At 42.2% G+C, this 20,551-nt stretch overlaps 3 protein-coding genes across 4 annotated transcripts; 1 reads left to right on the forward strand and 2 right to left on the reverse strand.

Moving 5' to 3' along the window:
- The first annotated feature begins 24 nt into the window (after positions 1 to 24).
- Positions 25 to 7,683, forward strand: LOC118430012 (G-protein coupled receptor 157-like). Of its 2 annotated transcripts, none has more exons than XM_035840694.1 (4): positions 25 to 181; positions 782 to 1,464; positions 1,915 to 2,097; positions 6,587 to 7,683. In XM_035840694.1, exons 2-4 carry the CDS (start codon positions 835 to 837, stop codon positions 6,830 to 6,832), a joined length of 1,059 nt encoding a protein of 352 aa, XP_035696587.1. In that variant the 5' UTR covers positions 25 to 181; positions 782 to 834; the 3' UTR covers positions 6,833 to 7,683. The 2 variants fall into 2 exon arrangements, with proteins under 2 accessions (XP_035696587.1, XP_035696588.1); XM_035840695.1 differs by having other exon boundaries at positions 157 to 173; positions 780 to 1,464.
- Positions 7,371 to 12,609, reverse strand: LOC118430011. The gene is made up of 6 exons (XM_035840693.1): positions 12,398 to 12,609; positions 11,890 to 12,011; positions 11,224 to 11,392; positions 9,872 to 10,805; positions 9,188 to 9,603; positions 7,371 to 8,813 (listed from the first exon to the last, which is right to left on the reverse strand). Exons 1-6 carry the CDS (start codon positions 12,491 to 12,493, stop codon positions 8,730 to 8,732), a joined length of 1,821 nt encoding a protein of 606 aa, XP_035696586.1. The 5' UTR covers positions 12,494 to 12,609; the 3' UTR covers positions 7,371 to 8,729.
- A 2,356-nt stretch (positions 12,610 to 14,965) lies between these two features.
- LOC118430678 (selenoprotein K-like) lies at positions 14,966 to 18,688 on the reverse strand. The gene is made up of 6 exons (XM_035841667.1): positions 18,557 to 18,688; positions 17,574 to 17,658; positions 16,931 to 16,949; positions 16,594 to 16,655; positions 16,137 to 16,229; positions 14,966 to 15,785 (listed from the first exon to the last, which is right to left on the reverse strand). Exons 1-5 carry the CDS (start codon positions 18,573 to 18,575, stop codon positions 16,142 to 16,144), a joined length of 273 nt encoding a protein of 90 aa, XP_035697560.1. The 5' UTR covers positions 18,576 to 18,688; the 3' UTR covers positions 14,966 to 15,785; positions 16,137 to 16,141.
- Between the last annotated feature and the right edge of the window lie 1,863 nt (positions 18,689 to 20,551).

Consider the following 20,551-nt stretch of genomic DNA (forward strand, 5'->3'; position numbering starts at 1 on the left):
TCAAAATAAAAATTGATTTCACCTTTATAACCTTTTATAACCTGTCAAAGTTTGCAACCTTTGACCTTAATTAAAATCCAACTTTTCGTCGTACCCAGGGTACTCTGTTAGCTTGGTACCCTGGGTCTGAGAGTGTCTGAGATTTGCAGAAGCGGAAGTTTCAACAACAAGAAAGTACCAGGTATTTTAGAGTTTAACGATGCACTTAAGCTGATTCTAAGTACCTTTATCACATCTGCACATAACTCATATGTTCCCATAGCTTTCCTTTCTGTCGTTTTTAGCCAGAAAGTTTTACAATTGCCAGATGGAAGTAAATTATTTGTAGCTTGGGTCGTTATTCCGGTTTTTAATACGATTAAAACGTTATGCAAGATAATTGCAAACTTTGAGATCTTGCATAATCAGAAAACCGGAGCAACTCACGGCAACGTGAGCTTTCTTGTATATAACAACTTAGGTTACTGTTACAATATTTCCAACTTGAACTAGGAGTCAAATTATAGGATGTTGATTTTTCTTGTGTAGTAAAATTTGGGGTTTACTGAAAAGGCTGGGCCGTCTACCTTGGCTGTCTACCTGGGCTGGATATCACGTAAGGCTCCTCAGATCTACGAAAGCCCACTGGTACAAAAGCTTTTTTTTTTTGCATGCAGTCTAGATATTTAGCCCTATCACCACTGCATGCAAATGAAGCCCTCCAAAATATGTCGCTTCAGCTATGAATGTGCATTTACCATATTGTTTGACTTATCCTCTTAAATTTTAAAACATGTTACAGGGTAGCAAATGAAGGCGTTGTGACATTTAGACAAGTTGGTATAGAAATTCACCATGGAGCTGGAGTTACAGACCACTGCTGGTGACAGCGTTACCCCCACTGCAATCATCCCACGACTTCCCTTGTGGATCAAGGTCATAACCTTGACCTCATGTACGCTCTCCATCCTGGGGTCAGCTTTGATCATTGGGACCTTCTTTGCATGGAAGGACATTCGCACCCCGTCTCGCCGTCTTCTCGTTATCTTGTCACTCACAGACTTCTGGACGGCGGTCGCTCTTTTCTACGGAGTGTACACAGATTTCATGGACAGCTCAGTTGACTGCATTGTGCAAAGCATCGTCAGCACCTTCATGGGGACCAGCTCTTTCTTCTGGACTGTTTCCATAGCAATCTACTTGTACATAACGATTGTGAAGACTGACACTCAGCTGGCAGGAAGCCTGACGAAGTATTTTCACGTTGTAAGTTGGGGTGTCCCCCTTGTGGTGGTTGGGTGTGCTGCAGGGCTGCAGAAGCTGGGATATGACAAGTCCCAGGTGTCGGTGGGCTGGTGCTGGGTGAAGCTGACCACACCCGACAACCTGCTGTGGATGCTGCTGACTGGCAAACTGTGGGAGATCCTGGCTTACTTCATCCTCCCTGCACTGTACATAGCCATGAAGAGGCATATCTATGCACAGGTGAGGCAGTCATCTGCATTGATAACATACATTACAGGTGAAACATGCCTGCATACCGGGTATATCATTTTGTACAGGTGAGACACATGCACAAGTGGAACACACCAAAATACATTCAAGATAATTCTGACAATAATACTATTTACAAAGACATTTTCTAATCTTAAAATAAATTGTTTATAAGTATAAAAAAGCTTTAAGCATTTCCAAAACCACATCCATTTGCTTGAGTAATTGCTATTTGGAATGTCTTATTACCTGGATGTCTAACCTTCATCAACCTATTATCATTATAAATAAGTAATGCAGTACTTGACGTTGAATCTCAGTAAGAATTTTTGCACTGGGTTGTAACTGGCCCCTCCCCGCAGAGGCCGGCCGGATGCTGGGCGGGCTGCTATAAGCAAGATTTAATCAGGCTAACCCCAGGTGATTTACCTTTTCCCCCAGGGCCACACCCAGGATTGCTACCGTTTCCAGCGCAGTGCGGTGGCTGCCATGGTGAAGGTGGACCGTAAGCTGACCTTCATCCCATTGGTGTTTGTGCTGCTACGGGTGTGGAGCACCATACGGTTCATCCTAACACTGAGCGGCTCTCCTGCTATCAACAACCCTGTTCTGCTTGTTCTACACGTGAGATGCTATGATATTATTTATTTCATCAATAAAAGTCAAAACAGCTGTGGTTTATATACAATATTCTGCCCTCAAGTTCTTGGTGATCACTGATCTGCACATTGTTGCCAGACCAAATATACACACTGATCAATGTCCTTCTGTTCCTTATAACACGTAATCTATTGCATCTGGGAGAGGTCAGAGGTCATCCCGGGCGGGCGGGAGGCCGATTTTAGAGCTCCATCACTTTCCACTCTTTTTAGTTCTTTTTAGTTTTGTTTCCACACTCCATCCACACATCTTTACATCTACAAACAGCCGTAACATCAGCCTGAACTTTCTGGACCCCGGACGCTCTTGGGCGGCGCATTTTTAGTTCTTTTTCTTAGATTTACATAGCGCCCCCCTCCCCCGTCTCCCGGAGCGTGCTCGACGCCACCTTTGCCGACCGGTGAGACCGTTCCACTTTTATATACATTCTATAGTACTGTTCTCTATATTGTATATCCCATATTTACGATGTAATTTGCCCCCCACCAGCGTGGCGTTCCTCCTGTTGAGTAGGAGAGAACCCCTGCAGGTCAAGCATTATGACATGTTTCGTTACATTCTCAACCATCTTGGGCAGCATTCTACTAACAGCCCACTGCTTAGTGTTAATTGTAAACTCTCACCATGATCCCTCTCCCTTCACTCTCAGGCATGAAGGCATACCACACACCCTTAACCCATCCTTTAACAGTCCATTCCCGTTAACTCCCCTGCTGGACAACACATGTGCCAATCACCCCCTGAAGTTAACATTAGTCTCTATCTTTAGTAACTCTAATGGTAAACTAGCACCCCACTGCAGACCTAAATTCACTCTGTTCAGCCTCACCCTGATAATCCTTCTGGCTGGAGATGTGGAGTTAAATCCGGGACCTAGGGCACCGAAGTACCCCTGCGGCGTATGCCATCGAGCCGTCAGGTGGGAAAAGGTGGACGGCCGGCATGCCATCTGTTGCGACTCATGTGATGTCTGGTACCATACTGACTGCATGGGTATGTCAACACCGGTCTATAATACCATCAACAACCCTAACGTGTCCTGGATTTGCTGCTCCTGCGGCCTACCTAACTTCAGCTCCAGCCTCTTCAACACTACAGTATTCGAAACTTCTAATTGTTTCTCTTCTTTTAACACCAGCACCTGTTCTAGTCCAGCAAGATCTATCGGCTCGCCTATCGCTACGTCTTCGCCTATCGGATATGGTATTACTCCACCGCCTCGCGACCGCACACATACCAAACCAGTCAGGACCTGTGTGATCAACTTTCAATCTATCCGCAATAAGGTACCTGAACTGCATGCATTTTGCGAAGCTGTGCAACCAGACATTGTTGTTGGCACTGAGACGTGGCTGGACTCGTCAGTGGGCAGCAGCGAAATCTTTCCGGACACGTACAATGTGTTCAGGAGAGACAGAGCTGGCCGGGGAGGGGGTGTGCTTGTTGCTGTAAAGAACAACATCATAGCAACCCACCACCCAGACCCGGACTGTCCCTGCGAGTTGACCTGGGTCCGGGTCCATCTGGCTAACAGTAAGTCCATCTACATAGGGGCCTACTATCGCCCCCCCTCAGCTGGTCATGATGATTTTGTAGCACTAGAAAGATCAGTGCTGCAAAAGCGGGCTAATAACAACAATGCCCACATCTGGCTAGCAGGTGACTTCAACCTGCCTGATGCGACCTGGAACCCTGAAGCTAATACCACCGCTTCCAATCCATCCACTCTCACTAGCAATTACATCAGCCTTGCCAATGACTGTGGTCTGGAACAAATGGTCTGTGAACCAACTCGTACTGTGGGGCAAACTTCGAACACCCTGGATCTGTTTCTCACCACAAATTCCACCTTAGTGGAGAGAGTCAAAATCTTACCAGGTCTCAGCGATCATGACATCCCGCTGATTGATGTTCAAGTAAAGCCCCAAACATCAAACTCAAAAGATCGGCTCATATACCTGTGGAGGAAAGCTAACATCGATGCACTCCAGCAGGATATGGCAACATACAGTCGAGAGTTTGCAGACCAGGCCCAGCACAACACTGCCTCAGAAAACTGGGAGCTGTTTAAGGCAGCCGTTAGTGGTGCTGCCAATAAGCATGTCCCCAGGAAAAAAGTGAGGCCACAATCCAACAAACCTTGGATAACTCCCCAGATTCGCAAAGCTATGCGTAAGCGGTCTGAACTTTTTTCCAAGGCTAGGAGATCCAACTCCAATGAAGCCTGGGCAAAGTTCAAGAGGTGTAGGAAGGGCGTTAAGCAGAGAGTTAGGAAGGCCCATAGGGATTATGTCTCCAATTACCTGGAGTCTAACATCGAGGATAATCCCAAGGCCTTTTGGAGCTATGTCAAATCCATCAGACAAGACTCTACTGGTGCGTCCGCCCTAAGACATCAGGGGGTGCTAACATCTGACCCCAAAGAAAAGGCTGATGCACTGGGGGCCCAGTTTGAGTCAGTGTTTACCAGGGAGGATAAGACCACCGTTCCTACCCTTGGCGAACCCAAAGCTCCAACTATCCCCTCCCTTAACATCACAGTGGAGGGGGTAGCCAAACAGCTCTCCTGTCTTAACCCCAGCAAGGCCACAGGACCAGACGGATTACCACCTCGCCTCCTGAAGACCGTAGCCGAACAAATTGCGCCAATATTACAGGTCATATTCTCCCAGTCAATATCCACGGGAGATGTTCCTGAAGATTGGAGAACAGCTAACATCGCTCCAATCTTCAAAAAGGGGGACAGAACCTTGCCATCAAACTATAGGCCGGTGTCTCTGACATCGGTCTGTGGTAAAGTGCTCGAACACATCGTGCACAGCCACATGATGAAACATCTAGACGCTCATGGCATTCTGTCCCCTGCGCAACACGGCTTCAGGAAGGGTCTGTCCTGCGAGAGCCAGCTGGTGCTTACCCTCCAAGACCTGGCCAAGAACATGGACCAGAACAAACAGGTCGATGCCGCGGTGCTTGACTTTAGCAAAGCATTCGATACTGTGCCACACGAACGTCTGCTGAGCAAGCTCGAGCACTATGGTATTTCTGGCCTCCTTCAGTCTTGGCTTAGGGCCTTCCTTACGGAGAGAACCCAGAGGGTTGTCTTTGACGGTGGAACATCTAAAGCTGTCAAGGTCACCTCTGGAGTTCCGCAGGGTACTGTGTTAGGCCCTCTGCTATTCCTGCTCTACATTAATGACCTACCCGATTCCGTAGACTCACATGTTCGACTGTTTGCTGACGATTGCTTGATTTATCGAACTATCAGCAAGCCTTCTGACGCACAAGGGCTGCAGTCTGACCTCGATGCGCTAACAGAATGGCAAAATCGTTGGCTCATGTCGTTCAACCCCTCTAAATGTCACATCCTCCATATCACCCGTAAAAAGCACCCCATCATAACTCAGTACTCCCTCTGTGGAGAAGCCCTTACCCGTGTTAAGTCCCACCCCTATCTTGGAGTACAACTGTCCGACGATTTGCGGTGGGACACCCATATCAACCACGCCACTAGCAAAGCTGGTAAGGTCCTAGGAGTCATTCGGCGCAACTTGACCCATTGTCCATCTAGGGTCAAGGCCACTTGTTACAAAGCGCTGGTACGGCCTCACTTGGAATATAGTGCCATCGTCTGGGACCCGTACACCAACAAAGGGATACAGGCGGTGGAGGCCGTCCAGCGCAGGGCAGCCCGAGTGACCCTAAATGACTACCGGCAGACTAGCAGCGTGACACAAATGCTTTCAGACCTGCAGTGGCGCCCTCTCTCCGAAAGGAGGAGGAACGCCCGCCTCACCTTTTTCTATAAAGTAGTCAACAATAATATTAACATAGACGCCAGCAATATTCTGAAGCCTGCCCAAGGGCGCACCCGGGGTAGTCACGACTTCAAATATCAACACATATTTGCACGCACCGATATCTACAAACATTCTTTTTTCCCACGCACAATTCCCGAGTGGAATGCCCTGCCTGGCACGGTTGTAAGCGCTCCCAACGTTGAGCACTTCCGTGCCAGGCAGGCGGCCTGCCCGCCCTAACCCGGGAGCCTCAGCTCCCCCCCCTACTTTTGCCCCTCGCGGGGTCATTTGGGGGTATCCTATGCAGATGCAGATGCATCTAACAGGTTTTTTCACCCATTATTTAAGATTCTTTATCTAAAACTGGCAACGATATAACGAAAGGTAACAGTGCGATTTGTTGGTTCTCGGATTTTTGAAGAATTCAAAGAAAATATGCTTAGCTGGAAAAACATATTTTTGGCAAAGCCTTAGGTCCAAGTTTGGGTGCACTCAGTTTTATGAAGTGAATACAGTCATGTTCAAGTTTTCCTTCCTGCTCGTAATTATTTTCACTTTAAAAAATCTGACCGAAAACCAACAAATTGAATTGGTGTGGCCTTAAGAAAACTTTGTTAGTAATCTAAGTTGTTGTTGTTGTTTTTTTACTCCAGGGCATTGGAAACACCTTTCAGGGTGGGGCCAACTGTATCCTATTCTGCCTCTGCACAGAGAAGATTCGAAACAAGCTGCTACCCAATATGCTATGTGGACCTCGCAGTTCCTGTTGCAGCTGCCAGGGGGCCGCTTGCTGCTCTTTCTTAAGGCTAAAGCTGCTGGGGCCCAAATATGTCCTTCAAATAGAGGCCAATGGAAGTGTCAACAGAGAGGATGAACCACTTCTCACTGAGAACCACTAAGTTATTGACAGCATCTACATGCTACAGTGCATCTACATGTAGTTGCTGTTAAATGTAAGGGATATCTTTATACTAACTCAGTGATCACTACATGTTACGTTAGATTGATTTAAGTATAGTTATTTGTACTGCCATTTACAGGAGCATTACAATCCAGAAGTGAGTGTTTTTTCTTTATGATAAATACCATCTTAAGGAAATAAAAAAATGCATAGTACTCCACATTACATGATATATACTTAACTTGCTTGTACCTGAAGTGGCTAAATACAATGTACCTGACAAGGCAAGACTTGAATTAAGGTTACAAAACTAATTCCAGCAAAATTAAAACTATGAAAACCCCACTCTTCATTTGTTCCGAAAATATTCATGATAAATGATCACTCTGATCAAGGAAGTATTATGCCTGAAAGTGTCATTGTGCAATGTTACAGAAATGGAATAACTAGTCTTGTAGATGGTACCGTTTACAGAGAAAAGACCAGCTGCAATGAAAGAGCTTTGTTGAATTCTTGTTTTTCATTTGTTTAATATAATGTAGATGGTGTACATGTAAATACACAATTGCAAGTGTTAAAAGGATAAGGGAATTGCTTTTCTTCTTCAGTAGCAGTACTTAAGGAAAAAGAAAGCCTGTAGGTGGCTGGTTATTTATCTTGATTCTTTTGCCTTTTCTAAATGTCAGGGGATATTCTGACTGATATTCTATTGCATTCCTACAATGGTATAATTTCTTTACTGGAATATGGATCATAGAATGATCTCTGGTATTTCATGCACTAGTTTTGGACAGTGTTATTTTATATCAGTATGTATTATACTGCCATAATAAAGATTATAGCACCATGGAATTTTACTGTTGTTCAGTTCAGTTGTACTCCTGTCAATATACTCTTGACATGGTCAGATTTGTATACTTCAATCTTTTCCGTTATTACATTCAACAGCTTGACTACACGAATAGAAACCTTCTAGAAACAAGTACATTACAATGTGTAAAAAAAACGTCTAACAAATTCTAACTTTTGTACCCATGAGCATGAGGTATCGTCCATGAATTTAGGTTAACAAGCTTCCAACTAACACAACAGAAAAAGACATTTCCATGCTTGCAGCTGTTTCAACTTGAATTAGCACTTACAAAACAGTCATTTGGCTTTCGAAAAAATTATCTTTAATTTGAACAGGATTCTATAGTATCAAAGGGAAGAAAATGTATCGCATAACAGTAATTAACAAACATGATCAACCAATGAGTAATGGTTAACATAAAGAGCTTAGCGGGAAGGGAAGACAAATTCAAGCTTACTAGCTCTTTTTTTGTATCACATTTTCAGAGCAAATGTGCAAACAAATCTGTCCCCCACTCTGCTTTCAAGCACCATAGGTGACAGTTTTGCTGCTGATAACTTTGTTAGTTCTTGTTCAGTCAGATAGTTGACATCGTTACTCTAGGCAGCTTTCAAATAGATCATTCTATTGAAATGTTCAGAATGCATCAACAATTGAGGAACAAAGATGTTTGGCTAGGTTAGTGTGGTTACCATTCCATTTTCCATACAAATGTTATTGCCTAATCATCTTTGCAAGTATTTGGGATCAAACCAACTGTGTATCACTATTAGTCCTTTGCAAATGTAGCCTATTTGGGTTGAGCTAATCAGTCATAACTACATTCTATAAGAATCTATAAGAAACAAAAAAAGTCTTCTACAGGTCGCTAGAGTTTTGACCTGGGGTTTAAGTTCATTATGATGGAGACATTAATGCCTATCAATGTGAGAGTAATGTACATGTACATGTAGATGTTATTTTACACTTATGAAGCAGATAGATTGTTGAAACGTTTCTATAGCAGAAAAATAAGGTTGTGTAGAAAACTATGATTATCTGATCAGTTCCCTAAAGACTCAACACAGCTTGACGTCAGGTCCAGGAGTGCACAGGCTACGCTGGTCAGCTCGTTGGGGTCCCTTTTCTGTCATGGTTTGGGTCAGAAAATACAGGATTAGGAACCACATGATAATATTACAAAGGAGGTTAACCTCCTTGATAATTACACATACATGTATAACATTATATAAATATAAACTAAGAACTGGGGTAACCTCAAACAAGTTTGAAGGCAGTTTCTGAATCTACATTTACCTCTCAGAAATAAAATACATTTGCAGGTGACTACATAAAAGACAGGTGCATGGCCACATAATGTCCGCCAGAAGGAACTAGAGGGTTTGCTGTTGAGATACTTAATTCAGTATTGACTTAACCAAAATTGAATACAGGTCTCTTAAGTCTGTATGTTTGAGAAGATATGATCAGCTCTCTGTATGTATGTTACATTCTGCTCACCAGATAGGTTTCCACCGTGTCCACAGTGATAGCAGGCTGTTCAGCACCAGGGACAGCAATGTGAAAGCCTGTGTCTGTCGCACTGTGGACAGCAGCAGGAATAACTATGCCTGTAGCATCATGGACAGCACCAGGGAAAGCAGGAGACATATAGGGGCATGTAGCACCAGGGACAGCAATGTTTACAGGAATGACTGTGTCTGTAGCACCATGGACAGCACCAGGGGCAGCAGCTACAGGAATACCTCTGTCTATAGCACCAGGGTGAGCATCAGAGACAGTAACAGAAATATCTGTGTCTGTAGCACCAGGGGAAGCAGCAATATTAGCTATGTCTGTAGAATAAAGGGCAGCAACTGCACCAGGCTGATCTCCCAGGGCAAGCCTCTCCAGTCCATAGGAGGGAACAGAGCCATCTGGGTACCAGAAGGAAATACAAGAGAAAGTTATGGTGTACAAAAAGCTATCAACAACCTATAGATGTGATTTCAACTGCTCTCTACCTCATTTGTTAACTCATGATAAACAATATACATTGTATGTTTAGTTAGCTAGATAACGTATGTAGCTTTTGATTGTCTAATGTGGAGTACCTATTGTAGTGCTTTGGAGTCGTACATTATTTTTATTCATTTGATAAATGTAGGGATCAACAGATCTATCCAAACCTATTGCTACAATTACCTGTGGCTGTTGGCCAGGTGTACCATTTTGTGCTCTCTGTACCATCAGAGACCAGTAGGGAGGCCACTGTCTGCAGCTCAGTGTATATCAGGCAGTCACCAGATACTGTCACAGGAGCAGGGTAAGGGTCCCAAGGTTCTGCCGGGTTTGGGCCCCAATATGTTACTGGGTGTGGAGAGCTTGAGTCCCCAGGTGTTATCTGCTGTGCAGCATTACAGACATCTCCATGCACAGGATAGAGACCTGGGATGAAGCTGGTGTGAGCAGAAGCAGAGTGTGGATCCCCACCTGTGATGTGTAGGAATGTTGGTTGCACAGATGTTGATGAGAGGCAGGTTTGGGAGCAGATAGCACACAGCTGAGCACAGTGCTGCAGGTTGGAGTTATCATCCAGGTAAGGCAGGAATTGTTCTTTAAGGCCACTTGCCTTTTCTTTACCATCTATGTGTGTCTGGTTTTCCTTGTAGGCAAACATGGGGGAAGGACACTTGTCTTGGGTGTGAGCAGACTCGTTTGATATGTCCTGTGTGGTGTTGTCTTCTGCACACTTGGTATCCCCATCACCTTTATGACAACTGCCTTGTGGTGTGTACCTCTTGTTGGCAGCAAGGTATGAAAGTTGTGGTAAACCTTGAATGTTTTTGACAGTTGATACACTTTCATTGCAAGAGACATTTTCACTGATTGGACTGTACCCAAGGGAGAAGTGACCCTTGCTGTTATCAACTGTCTTTTTCTCCTCCAGGTCCCTCTTGTTGTCCTCTTCCTGAACTCTTGAAGATACACCACAATCTTTATAGTACTGCTCCTCATCCGGAGAACTCTGTGACCTCTTCAGCGATGTGATATCAAGATCTATCCAAGGCGACTTGTCCCAGTTTGTGTCCTGCCGTTGGTGCAGCCGCCTGCGGGTATTCTGGAACCAGGTGCTGACCTAAGGGGAAACGGGAACCAATCAGAACCTGCCAATCATGTGAGGTATAATGAGAACAACCAATCAAATCCATGGAGGTCATCACATGGCAACAAAGAAGACAACCAAAATAAAATCTAGGTCTTAAGTTAGTGCTTTGGGTGACATTCAGATAAGGTTTCCCACCTAGCAAAAGTTGTGGGCCTTTACCTCAGTACTCCAATCAGTCAGTTTGATTTGATTTAATTTATTTGGCTGTATAAAGAGAAATACAGCCAGGGATGCCCAACTAGTTGGAGGCTAATATTAAGGGGTTTAAGCTGATGTGCACAAGGTACTGTTATTTTGGTGGCACCCCAATATATTGCACCCCAATATATTGCTATTGAGGTGTAACATGAATCCACCTGACTTAATTACCAACGCTAAATACTCTCACCTGTTTGATGGTCAGGTCAGTGAGTTTGGCCAAGTCATATTTCTCAGCCCGTGAGGGGTAGGGGTGGTACAGGTGGTCCAGGAACCAGGCCTGGAGCTTCTTCTTGGCTTCCCTGTGCAGGGTCAGCATCTTCCGACCGTGAGGGGCGATGGAGAGTGGAGGGGGAAACCTGGGATGGGAATGAAGGAATGGATTGCACTAAGTACTTTATATAGGGTTTTGTCAGAATTGTCAGTTTTGTTTATCTTGTCAGAATTACAAAATTAATGTACCTCTATAGATAGTTCACCTTTATCCGTGGGGTAACCTATATCCGTTGTTTTTCAGAACAGTGTATTAAGGCACATCAAGCCGACGTGAGGTAGTTTTAAATTGTTATTAATTGAAAATATTGCAATTTGAAACACACGTCTGTCCAATGTGTTATCCCCAAATACCATGTTTTTAAAAGCAACGGATAAAGGTTACCCAACGCATAAAGGTGAACTAGCGTTAACTATAGCTATTAGGAAGGAAAAGTGGCCATGGAACAGGCAGACTAGGTTGTTACAGTGATTGATGCTACCAAGAGAAGAGGGACTGGAAATCACAGAAGTTCATTTATTTGGGATTTGAATAAGCAGTGATGTCATCCAAGTATAGCATGTTATCATGATATGATCTGACCTTTTCCTGACTCTGAACTTGCCCACAGAGGTGAGTGGTTTCCCTGTACTCCTCTCCACCTGTCTATAGTGGGCCTCGTCCCACAGCTGCACCAGGTCAGCACTGGGGCCAAATGGATAGTTCTGTAAGGACAAGGCAATGACCATTAACAATGGCAATGTTGTGTCTAAAATGTTGTCATTTGTTGCAAAATTGCCCACAATTTCCAACTCATCATTAAAGGACCACACAGACATGGCGATATGTATTGTGAATTGTTCTTATTTCAAAACCAATAAACTTAAGATTTAATATCTAGATTTACTGAAAGAAAGATTTGAGTCTAGCCTAAATGTCAAATACGCAGGTTATTGCAGAAATATAACAGGGAGAATTTTACTTCGTATAACAGGTGTAAATGTTACGTTGACTTCATTTGTTTGAGGCTGGCACATTGTCAACCGGCTGTCTGTACTGAGTAACTGGCTATATTTTATATTCTTCTGGTCTTGGTCTCTATTACTCTTACCTGAATGAGCTGGAATACCATGTTGAACTCTCCGCTCCACAGATGTTCTGTGATCAGAGCCCGGTACACCCAGGGGTTGGACTTGTACAGGTCCATCTGATCACCGAGACGGCCCAGAAAAGCCTTCGGCGCTGCGTGTCTCCAGGTCCGCAGGGGGAGGGCACACGGGTCCCCGGCCAAAGTCTGGGGAGCCCACGACGGTCTGGAGGTTTCCCCTAGGCCCTAGACTACAGATCTCCTCCCAGGCCAGCATGTAGTTGTCCAGTACCTTGTCGGTCATTGATGAGAGCAGCTAGCCGTTTTCTCTAGGACTTACAGACACCGCTGTTCATTCAAGAGCTTTTTGGCGGGAAAAGCTCAAGATCAGGTGCGGTGAGCGGGTGGAACTTTTACTAACGTTATATTTCATTCCCAGAATACCCATTCCATGACGTTAAAAGGATAGCAGCTTACAGTTTTTGTTGTTTCAAGTTGGGAACATCGTTATGCACTCTCACAATGCACTTTAGTAGACCTTGACAAAGAAGAAAAGGGAACTAGAAAAATAGGAGCCTTATTCTGCAACCTGGTTTAGGCTCTACCAATTAAATAACGTTACTTTATAAGCAAGCTATCCCGTGTTACCTGACCTTGGTGCCCCTTTGAGTCTTCTTGGCTTCGACGAAAATACCGATAACTTTGTGATAAGGTTATATTGAACAGGGCTATGTCTGATTTCCGGTCAAGAATTCCCGCTAACGTTATGTTAATCTTTGTTAAATCATCAGGTACTTTTCAATGGAATGTGTCCAGTTGCCCTTTAGGGGTGACTGTGTTACATGTCACTTTTCTCAATACACCACTGAAATTTCATATCTTGAACATAGAACAGGTTTATGGTTTTCAATTTCCTAACACACTTTAATGAATGAATGAAGACCTTTATTGCACATTTTTGCCACACCGGGCTAAATACAGGTCACAACAAGACATGTTGAAAAGATACATTTCACAGATACAAAATGAGACTAACATTATTGCTGGATAAATTCTTATACATACACGATCTACATCAGAAATCAGGCTAGCCATACCTTTTATTACAAAAACGACGTGGAGACATTGAGTGTCGGCGTTTTTTGTTAGCGCCTCCTGGGGACATCGTGATGTAACGTTACGACAAGTTTACTCTTCTTCGGGACTAACGTTTAATACAGCCTGAGAGCTGAACATCGATGAAATGTATATCGTTGTCTTCTTAATACTTTTATCTCATGGGTCTGAAGATTACAATGTGGTATTGAAAACTGCACCGACGGAACAAAGAACGTTTACACCAAGGAGGTTGTCCTTTTTAACCTCCTTGTTTATACTGATGTTCGACATGGTGTCCACCAGAAGGCTGGCGACGTCATGGATTAACAGATAGGCAGCACGCTCACAGCGCCCATGGGAAAAGGTTTGTGATTAGTGGTGCGTACCTAAAGCCCGGACTTGGACTTGGACCTAAAAGTGTTTAGGTCCAAGTCCAAAAAAACCCCTAAATGTCCGGAGCCAAGTCCGGACTTGCAAAAATCTATCAGTCACTTATATTCCCTTTTTTGTTCTAAACCATCTAAAACCTTCCATAGACAGTGAAATTTACAATGGAAAAAGACAAAGAACATTTCGTATTGACACTGGCTGTATATGATTCGCATGTATTTTTCACGTTGCAATTTTATACGCCCCCACCCCCTTCCCCCTCAAAAAAGAAAAATTTCTAGCACACATAATATGCAATGATGGGTTCAGGTTCGGACTTAAAGTCCGGACCTGAACCTGAACTGCTGGACCTGAATCGGGACCTGAACCCGAGTTTAGGTACGCACCACTATTTGTGATAGTGTTTTTTTAACTATGTAATGCAGGAGGCTGTATGAAAAATATATGAGCTATTCAAAGGGTTTGTTTTCCGTCTGCAGTGGGCCGAATTGTCCAATTCATTTTCATAGGTAAACGGGTTGGACGACTTAAGTAAGAAGACAGTCTTCTGGCAGACATTTTTTCTTCTTAAAATTTTGGTGAACATTTGACTTTGCTTCTCTTCTTTTGCACACATTTAGCGTTAAGGACCCCATACCATAGAAAGATGCTGACATCATCTCACTCATCTGCACTACCACCAAACTAATGATACTTGACATAATCAGACATATTACTTGTTTGCTGATGGGAGTGGATACCATTTTTGTTGCATATAACACTAGTTCACTTTTATTCGCTGGGTAACCTTTATCCGTTGAATTTAACACCAGGGTATTTTGGGATATCAAGTCGAAGGACGGTGGTCTCAAACTGCTTTATATTAAAAAAAAGGAATTTGAAACCACTGTCCATTAACGTGATACCCCTAAATATCCTGTTTTTAGGCACAACGGATATAGGTTACCCCGCGAATAAAGGTGAACTAGCGTTACTGATCTGGAAACATTTATGGTGATACTTCTTTCTGATGATTACCAATATGCAATTAGGCTCCACTGCAAATATCTTTGACTGACGAGCGGACATAGCTGCTGTCTTCTAATTCAAACACATGTGTATGTGTTCAACAGTTTATTACTATCTCTAGTTCTTGAAATACATACATGCATATGTGCAGGACTCCATCAATTGTTTTATTTACACCAAGGAAAACCAGAAATGTGAAGTTTACAATCTTTTCTCACAGGTTACCAACCGAGCTAATAGATACATGTACTGTAACAAATTGTGCAGCATGGAAAGATTAACTTATGCAAAATAAAAAGGTCCTGACATGAAAAGCCTGGTTTACAATAACTTTGATGTTATCATCTGAATAATTTATTACTATGGACCAGTACAGGCAACTGTACTACCATCATGTGGCTATCATGCATATTGAAGATACGAAGTATATCTACATGTATTGTAGGATAAATGTTGATTATGACTACAGACTTTTCTTTCCTTATGTCTAAACACTATCAAAACTTCAGATTGCCTTTCCATGTTCTTTGGCAAAGAGTTTTATGTATCACTATCATCCTAGACAACAATGAAGGCGATTCTAGTTTAACATTATATTTTGTGATGAACATTGCACAGCAAAATCTGTAAGTTTAAGACTCCCCTGTCAATGGGTGTTGTTCAGGAATATATTACTGCGAGAGAGTTCTTAAGAATCATGATGTTTCTTTACAAGTGTTGTTCCCTCTCTCAAGAGTTGCTTGTCTTCAGTCACACCAGCCCCAGAGCATGATGGGATTACTGGAGTGACATCATTCATGGAGTGGGCCACACCAAAAGCAACTGCAGGGAGGGGGGCAGCCTGTTACAGCAGAAGATGGTAAGGTGCTGTGTAGACTGCCTGTGGCCTACTGCAACTGATGCAGCAGGCATTTACCTGAAAAATATACAGAGAGATGCCCATAGTATAACAGTTGCTACATAAAACGAATATTGTTTAAGATACAATCTAAGAAACGACATCTAAAAACTGTGACAGACTATGACAACAAATATGGTCCAAATATTGTAGGATACTAGCTAGAAGCAGATGCATTTTCTTGGTATACCATATCGTTTTATATTATACCATATACCAAGAAAATTCATCTGCTTCTAGCTAGATAATACCTTTGTATGGGGTGGAATTTTAAAAAAAAGAACTGTTGTAGATTATTAACAATACTCGACTGAAAGACTGAGGAAACTGGAAAGGGACTACTAGAAATTTGTAAAAAGGTCAGCATACCTTCCTCATCCGCCTCCTGCCATTGGAGGGGGTCCTGGTGCCCCCCCACGTCGGACTCCCCCAAATCTCCTTCTGGGGGGTGGTGGTGGTGGTCTAAAGGACATAGAGATGACATTACTGACTGAGATCATGCATTGCTAGCTGAAACTACCAAATGTTATCATGTAAATCTACACTACAAATGTACTTAGCGGCAAAAGAACTCCACTAACTAAACATATACAACATTGCAATAGAGATAGAAATGTCATTTATCAGCAGATGTTAGACCTAGATTTTCCCATTGTCAATGGTGTACCTGTAAGTGTAAGCATTATTCTTTGGAAAATATGTAACACGTTATGTCAAGTTCTGATAATCCTGCAATAATTTTCATTCTTATTTTTCCATTCCCACATGCTGATGAGGGTATGTCCTCAACCTTGGCAGATAGGAAGTTTTCAAACTAAAAACTCACCCTCTTCCATCTCCCCTTGAGTAGCTGGAGGGAGTGTCACTTCCATGTTTCGACAGGCTCGGCTAGAAAATATCATTACTCTCAGTTAAAAACTTCTGTCCTACTTATGTTGTTGTGATGGCATTTTTACCGTACGGCTTTCAATCATGAAAAACTCAAACTTCACAAAAAGTTTAATGCATATTAATACACTTTTAATTACTGTTTGTGACGGGTCCTTTTTTACAACTCAAATTATTAACAAACTTCAAAATCTAGTAGTATTGTTAGTGTCAAATCATGCTCCAAATCTTTCATTGAAGGATTAATACAAGTTAACAGTTATATGGTTACTTACGTTGTACATTGTCTGGAAACTGGAAAAGAAAAAATATTATATTTAATAAATAGTACAAGTAACTTGAAGTTGATATATTGGAAATGATAAATTGCAAAACTTTTACTCAAGTAAGACAAATAACGTTAAATTGCATGTTATTTGGGGTTAATTGACAGAAAACTTAACAGGAACATAACACTTTAATCCATGACAAGTATTGCTACTCAATTGAGGTAATATAATAATGTTTATTTGCAAAATCATGCACAAGGGCTAATTGCACAAGGACTAAGAGAAGTAGATAGTGTGATACATAAAACTAGTGTCTAATCAACTACATGATGCAATGAATACTTTTGTCAGGTTTGACTTCTTCTTTGAAGGCAGTGGTTAATGAACTGTCCCACGTTCTGTATGATGGTGGGACTTTGTGCTTTTAGTAGAAATACATTGTATTGTCTTTTGGTGATCTCTTAGGTGGTTAAAGCTTGGCGAAATTGTGGCAACTGTTTGAAATAATGTGTTTCTTTCGGTTTCATAGTGGGTACACTGACTGATAAAATGTGTTTCATTTTCCACTGCATTCAATGGGCAAAATGTACACAATCTCTCGTGGACAGGGAGCTGTAAAATGAGCTGTAAAATATATAGAATGACTTACAATAGCACGATAAAGTTGATGAAACCCCAGAAGATTTCTGGGATGATTGACAGTCTCCATGGAGACCTGTTTTCCAGCATCTGACCTGAGAATTTGCAAATAAGTCAATCACGTTAGTCACAGCTTAACAACCCGGATGTTGGGATAGTTTGTGAGTGTTGAAAGAAACAACAACACAAATTCTTTACGACGAAACAGCTAGTAAAGAACGGTAACGTTATTATATACAAATGAATATCTATGGTCTCATGGTGGAACAATCTACCAGAGCCGGTGGTGACATCCCCAAGTGTAAACTGCTTTAAGGAAAGACTAGACAACCACATGAAGAAACACAGCGTGTATTACAACTTTAGAGCCCTGGACGACCCGCAATTACCTGGGATGTCAGTGACTTAGAAAGGAAAGAGCGGCCTAAACTGGAACTGCAGTTCCTACCTGAGCCTGAAGAACTCTACTCTACTCTACTCTACTCTACTCTATCTGCTTTTCTATTGTGCTGTAACTGATCGTACATTTCGTGTAATTTTTTGTTTGAGCAAGCTTGGTTTGACTTTGAGAGAAAAACGGCGTCGATAAATTTGCATGAGAACATGCCTAGGATAATAACAGAAATGACCCAGGAATAAATGAATCTTGGAACAATATCGAGGAACTGGCCTGTTTTATTTGCAGTTAAAAGAATACATAAGGAAAAGAATACGAGAATCAAAGATTTAGATATGGCTCAGACAAATTATGAAAAACATCAAGGAAGGATCAGAACGTGCAAAAATGTTACGTGTGCCCCCCTCCCTCCTACTGTACCAAGGAGCTTTTACGCTCCTACGTTACGTTGTACAGCAAACAACAGATTGTATGGCGTCAAATTGATTCGTACTTCCATGCGAAACAATTTCGTCAGGTCTTTTACCAAATTCTTGGCCTAATCACCACATTTCCATACGTTTGGGTACGTAAACGTAACAGAAATTGCAACTCACCACCAGTAACATACACCATCTTGATCGGGAATGATGACGTGTTGCAACAACCCGTCTTTGTTGTCTATGCAGAAGCGCCTTCTATCAGTATTGTTTTGAACTGCAAGCTATGGCATATCATTTCCAAGCAGATCCTACGGTGCCATAAGGCCACAGCATGTAAATTTTGTGGATGACATTCACGCGCGCATTAATTTTCGCCTGATTTTAGGAAAAAAAAACAAACATTTATGCTGTGTTGTATTCTAGTGAATTGTACTTGTAGAAGGGACACTAGTGGGGTAGCCAACACTGTAGTTGCAGAAATGAAACTAGTTGCCTATGGATTGTTGCAAAAGTGACCACTTTGGAAGTCATGAGCGTAGTTGCCAACTTCGTAAGTGACACCAGTCTACCACATTAGTGTCCCTTTTACTACACTTAGTTCACTTCTTGAATACAGGAATGGGTGATTTGTTGTCGGCGCTACGATGTTTTCTCACTTCCATTCTTGTTACAACGTTTATGGTGTCCATTTGGAAATTTTTTTTACCCATCTTGTTTTTGTTCGCCCTATCTCATTAATTTTGCAGTCTGCATAGGATGTCATCCATAGAATTTACTTGCTGTGGCCTTACCTACAGTTAGCAAGAATCTACGTAATCATTTCTTTGAGATCGCCAACACCGCGTTGGACACACAATTAACTCAATTCAGTTTGGATTGATTTTACCTCAATCGTTACAATTATGGTAAGGAAAAAGATGAACACCAAAAAATGTTTTTCTGTGCACCGGGCAGAAAAAAAAATTGGTACAATAGTCATGTATTGTCTTGTAAAATGTATTGCCAAAGGGCCTGGGCGTTACCTGCGACAGCTTTCATTAATATCAATGACTATTTTCACCTTTCGTGACCCATTTCCGATGGATTGAGAGTAACAGGTGTTAGTCTTTTGATAAAAAGCAAAGTTCTGATAAGACCTCAGCATTTTCCACAAATGTTCATGTTACAAATTTGCGGGGCTTTCAAAGCTAATGTACCCAAACGAGTACCCAATGGAGGTACTTAACGGCCAAGTTTTGCACATTCTACCTTAATGAGATTTCGGATCAGCTGCTTCACGTGACCCACTTCCAATGCACTGGCAGAAAACGTTTTTAGTCTTTATACAAATACATGTACTAGTTTCGCTCCGTTTGAAGTCTCGAAACAAAACTTGAATGTACAGATGTCCACACATAGACAACATTTGATAAACGTCCATTGTCATACTTGACAAGAACGATTGATCGGAGCCCATGGGGAGTATCCAATTAAGATTCCTTTGATTGTAAAGACAGACAGAACTTCCTTGGGGCTTGTTGTGTTGGTGTTATTTTTCTTAATTTGTTATTTGTGTGCAATGGACTGTTGTACATCCGAGTTGCAGCTTTTATAAAAAGCAAAGGTATGAACACTGATAGGACATCCGTTGAAAATATACCCTACAAAGTCAATGCTACAAAGCTAACTTATCTGATTGAGGTTCAAACCTAGCTTTAGTATTAGCCGTGGATATGCCACCATGCGAACCTTTCATGTACACTGTCTTCGAAAAAGGAGTCGAACCCAAAAAGGATCGATCTGTATTTAACAACTCTCCTCCTAAGGCCACAGCAAGTACATTTTATGGATGACATCCACGCGCGTATTACTACGTATACTATAGTATTGAATAATGAATGAAATACCTTTATTGTACATTTATAAAGCTAAGTACAGGTCATAGCGATAAGGCAAAATTTCATATACGAAAAGCGTTATCTTTCTACATCTACAGAGACTACTACATGCTGGTATGTACAGGTTCAACTTCTTCTCGCTTCCTAAGACAGTTAACAACAGTAAACATATAGAGATTGGCTTTCATATTCATTGAAGGTAGAAAGGCCCTTATCTAAGATCTCAGTAATTCTAAATATCATATAGGAATCCAAATGTTTGTAAGGGGATTTTATACTTACACCAATGTGA

This window comes from Branchiostoma floridae, chromosome 14, assembly GCF_000003815.2.
Source record: "Branchiostoma floridae strain S238N-H82 chromosome 14, Bfl_VNyyK, whole genome shotgun sequence".
NCBI classification, from domain to species: domain Eukaryota; kingdom Metazoa; phylum Chordata; class Leptocardii; order Amphioxiformes; family Branchiostomatidae; genus Branchiostoma; species Branchiostoma floridae.

Bases quoted from the DNA above. Each gene is read 5' to 3' on its own strand.
- LOC118430012 (XM_035840694.1), top strand. From the start codon at position 835: ATGGAGCTGGAGTTACAGACCACTGCTGGTGACAGCGTTACCCCCACT. The intron at 1,465-1,914 runs GTGAGGCAGTCA...CTTTTCCCCCAG, and splicing joins AGAGGCATATCTATGCACAG to GGCCACACCCAGGATTGCTA. The intron at 2,098-6,586 runs GTGAGATGCTAT...TTTTTACTCCAG, and splicing joins CTGTTCTGCTTGTTCTACAC to GGCATTGGAAACACCTTTCA.
- LOC118430011 (XM_035840693.1), bottom strand. From the start codon at position 12,493: ATGGACCTGTACAAGTCCAACCCCTGGGTGTACCGGGCTCTGATCACA. The intron at 12,012-12,397 runs GTAAGAGTAATA...TTGTCCTTACAG, and splicing joins TGGTATTCCAGCTCATTCAG to AACTATCCATTTGGCCCCAG. The intron at 8,814-9,187 runs GTGAGCAGAATG...AAACCATGACAG, and splicing joins ACACGGTGGAAACCTATCTG to AAAAGGGACCCCAACGAGCT.
- LOC118430678 (XM_035841667.1), bottom strand. The intron at 16,230-16,593 runs GTGAGTTTTTAG...TATGTCCTTTAG, and splicing joins TCAAGGGGAGATGGAAGAGG to ACCACCACCACCACCCCCCA.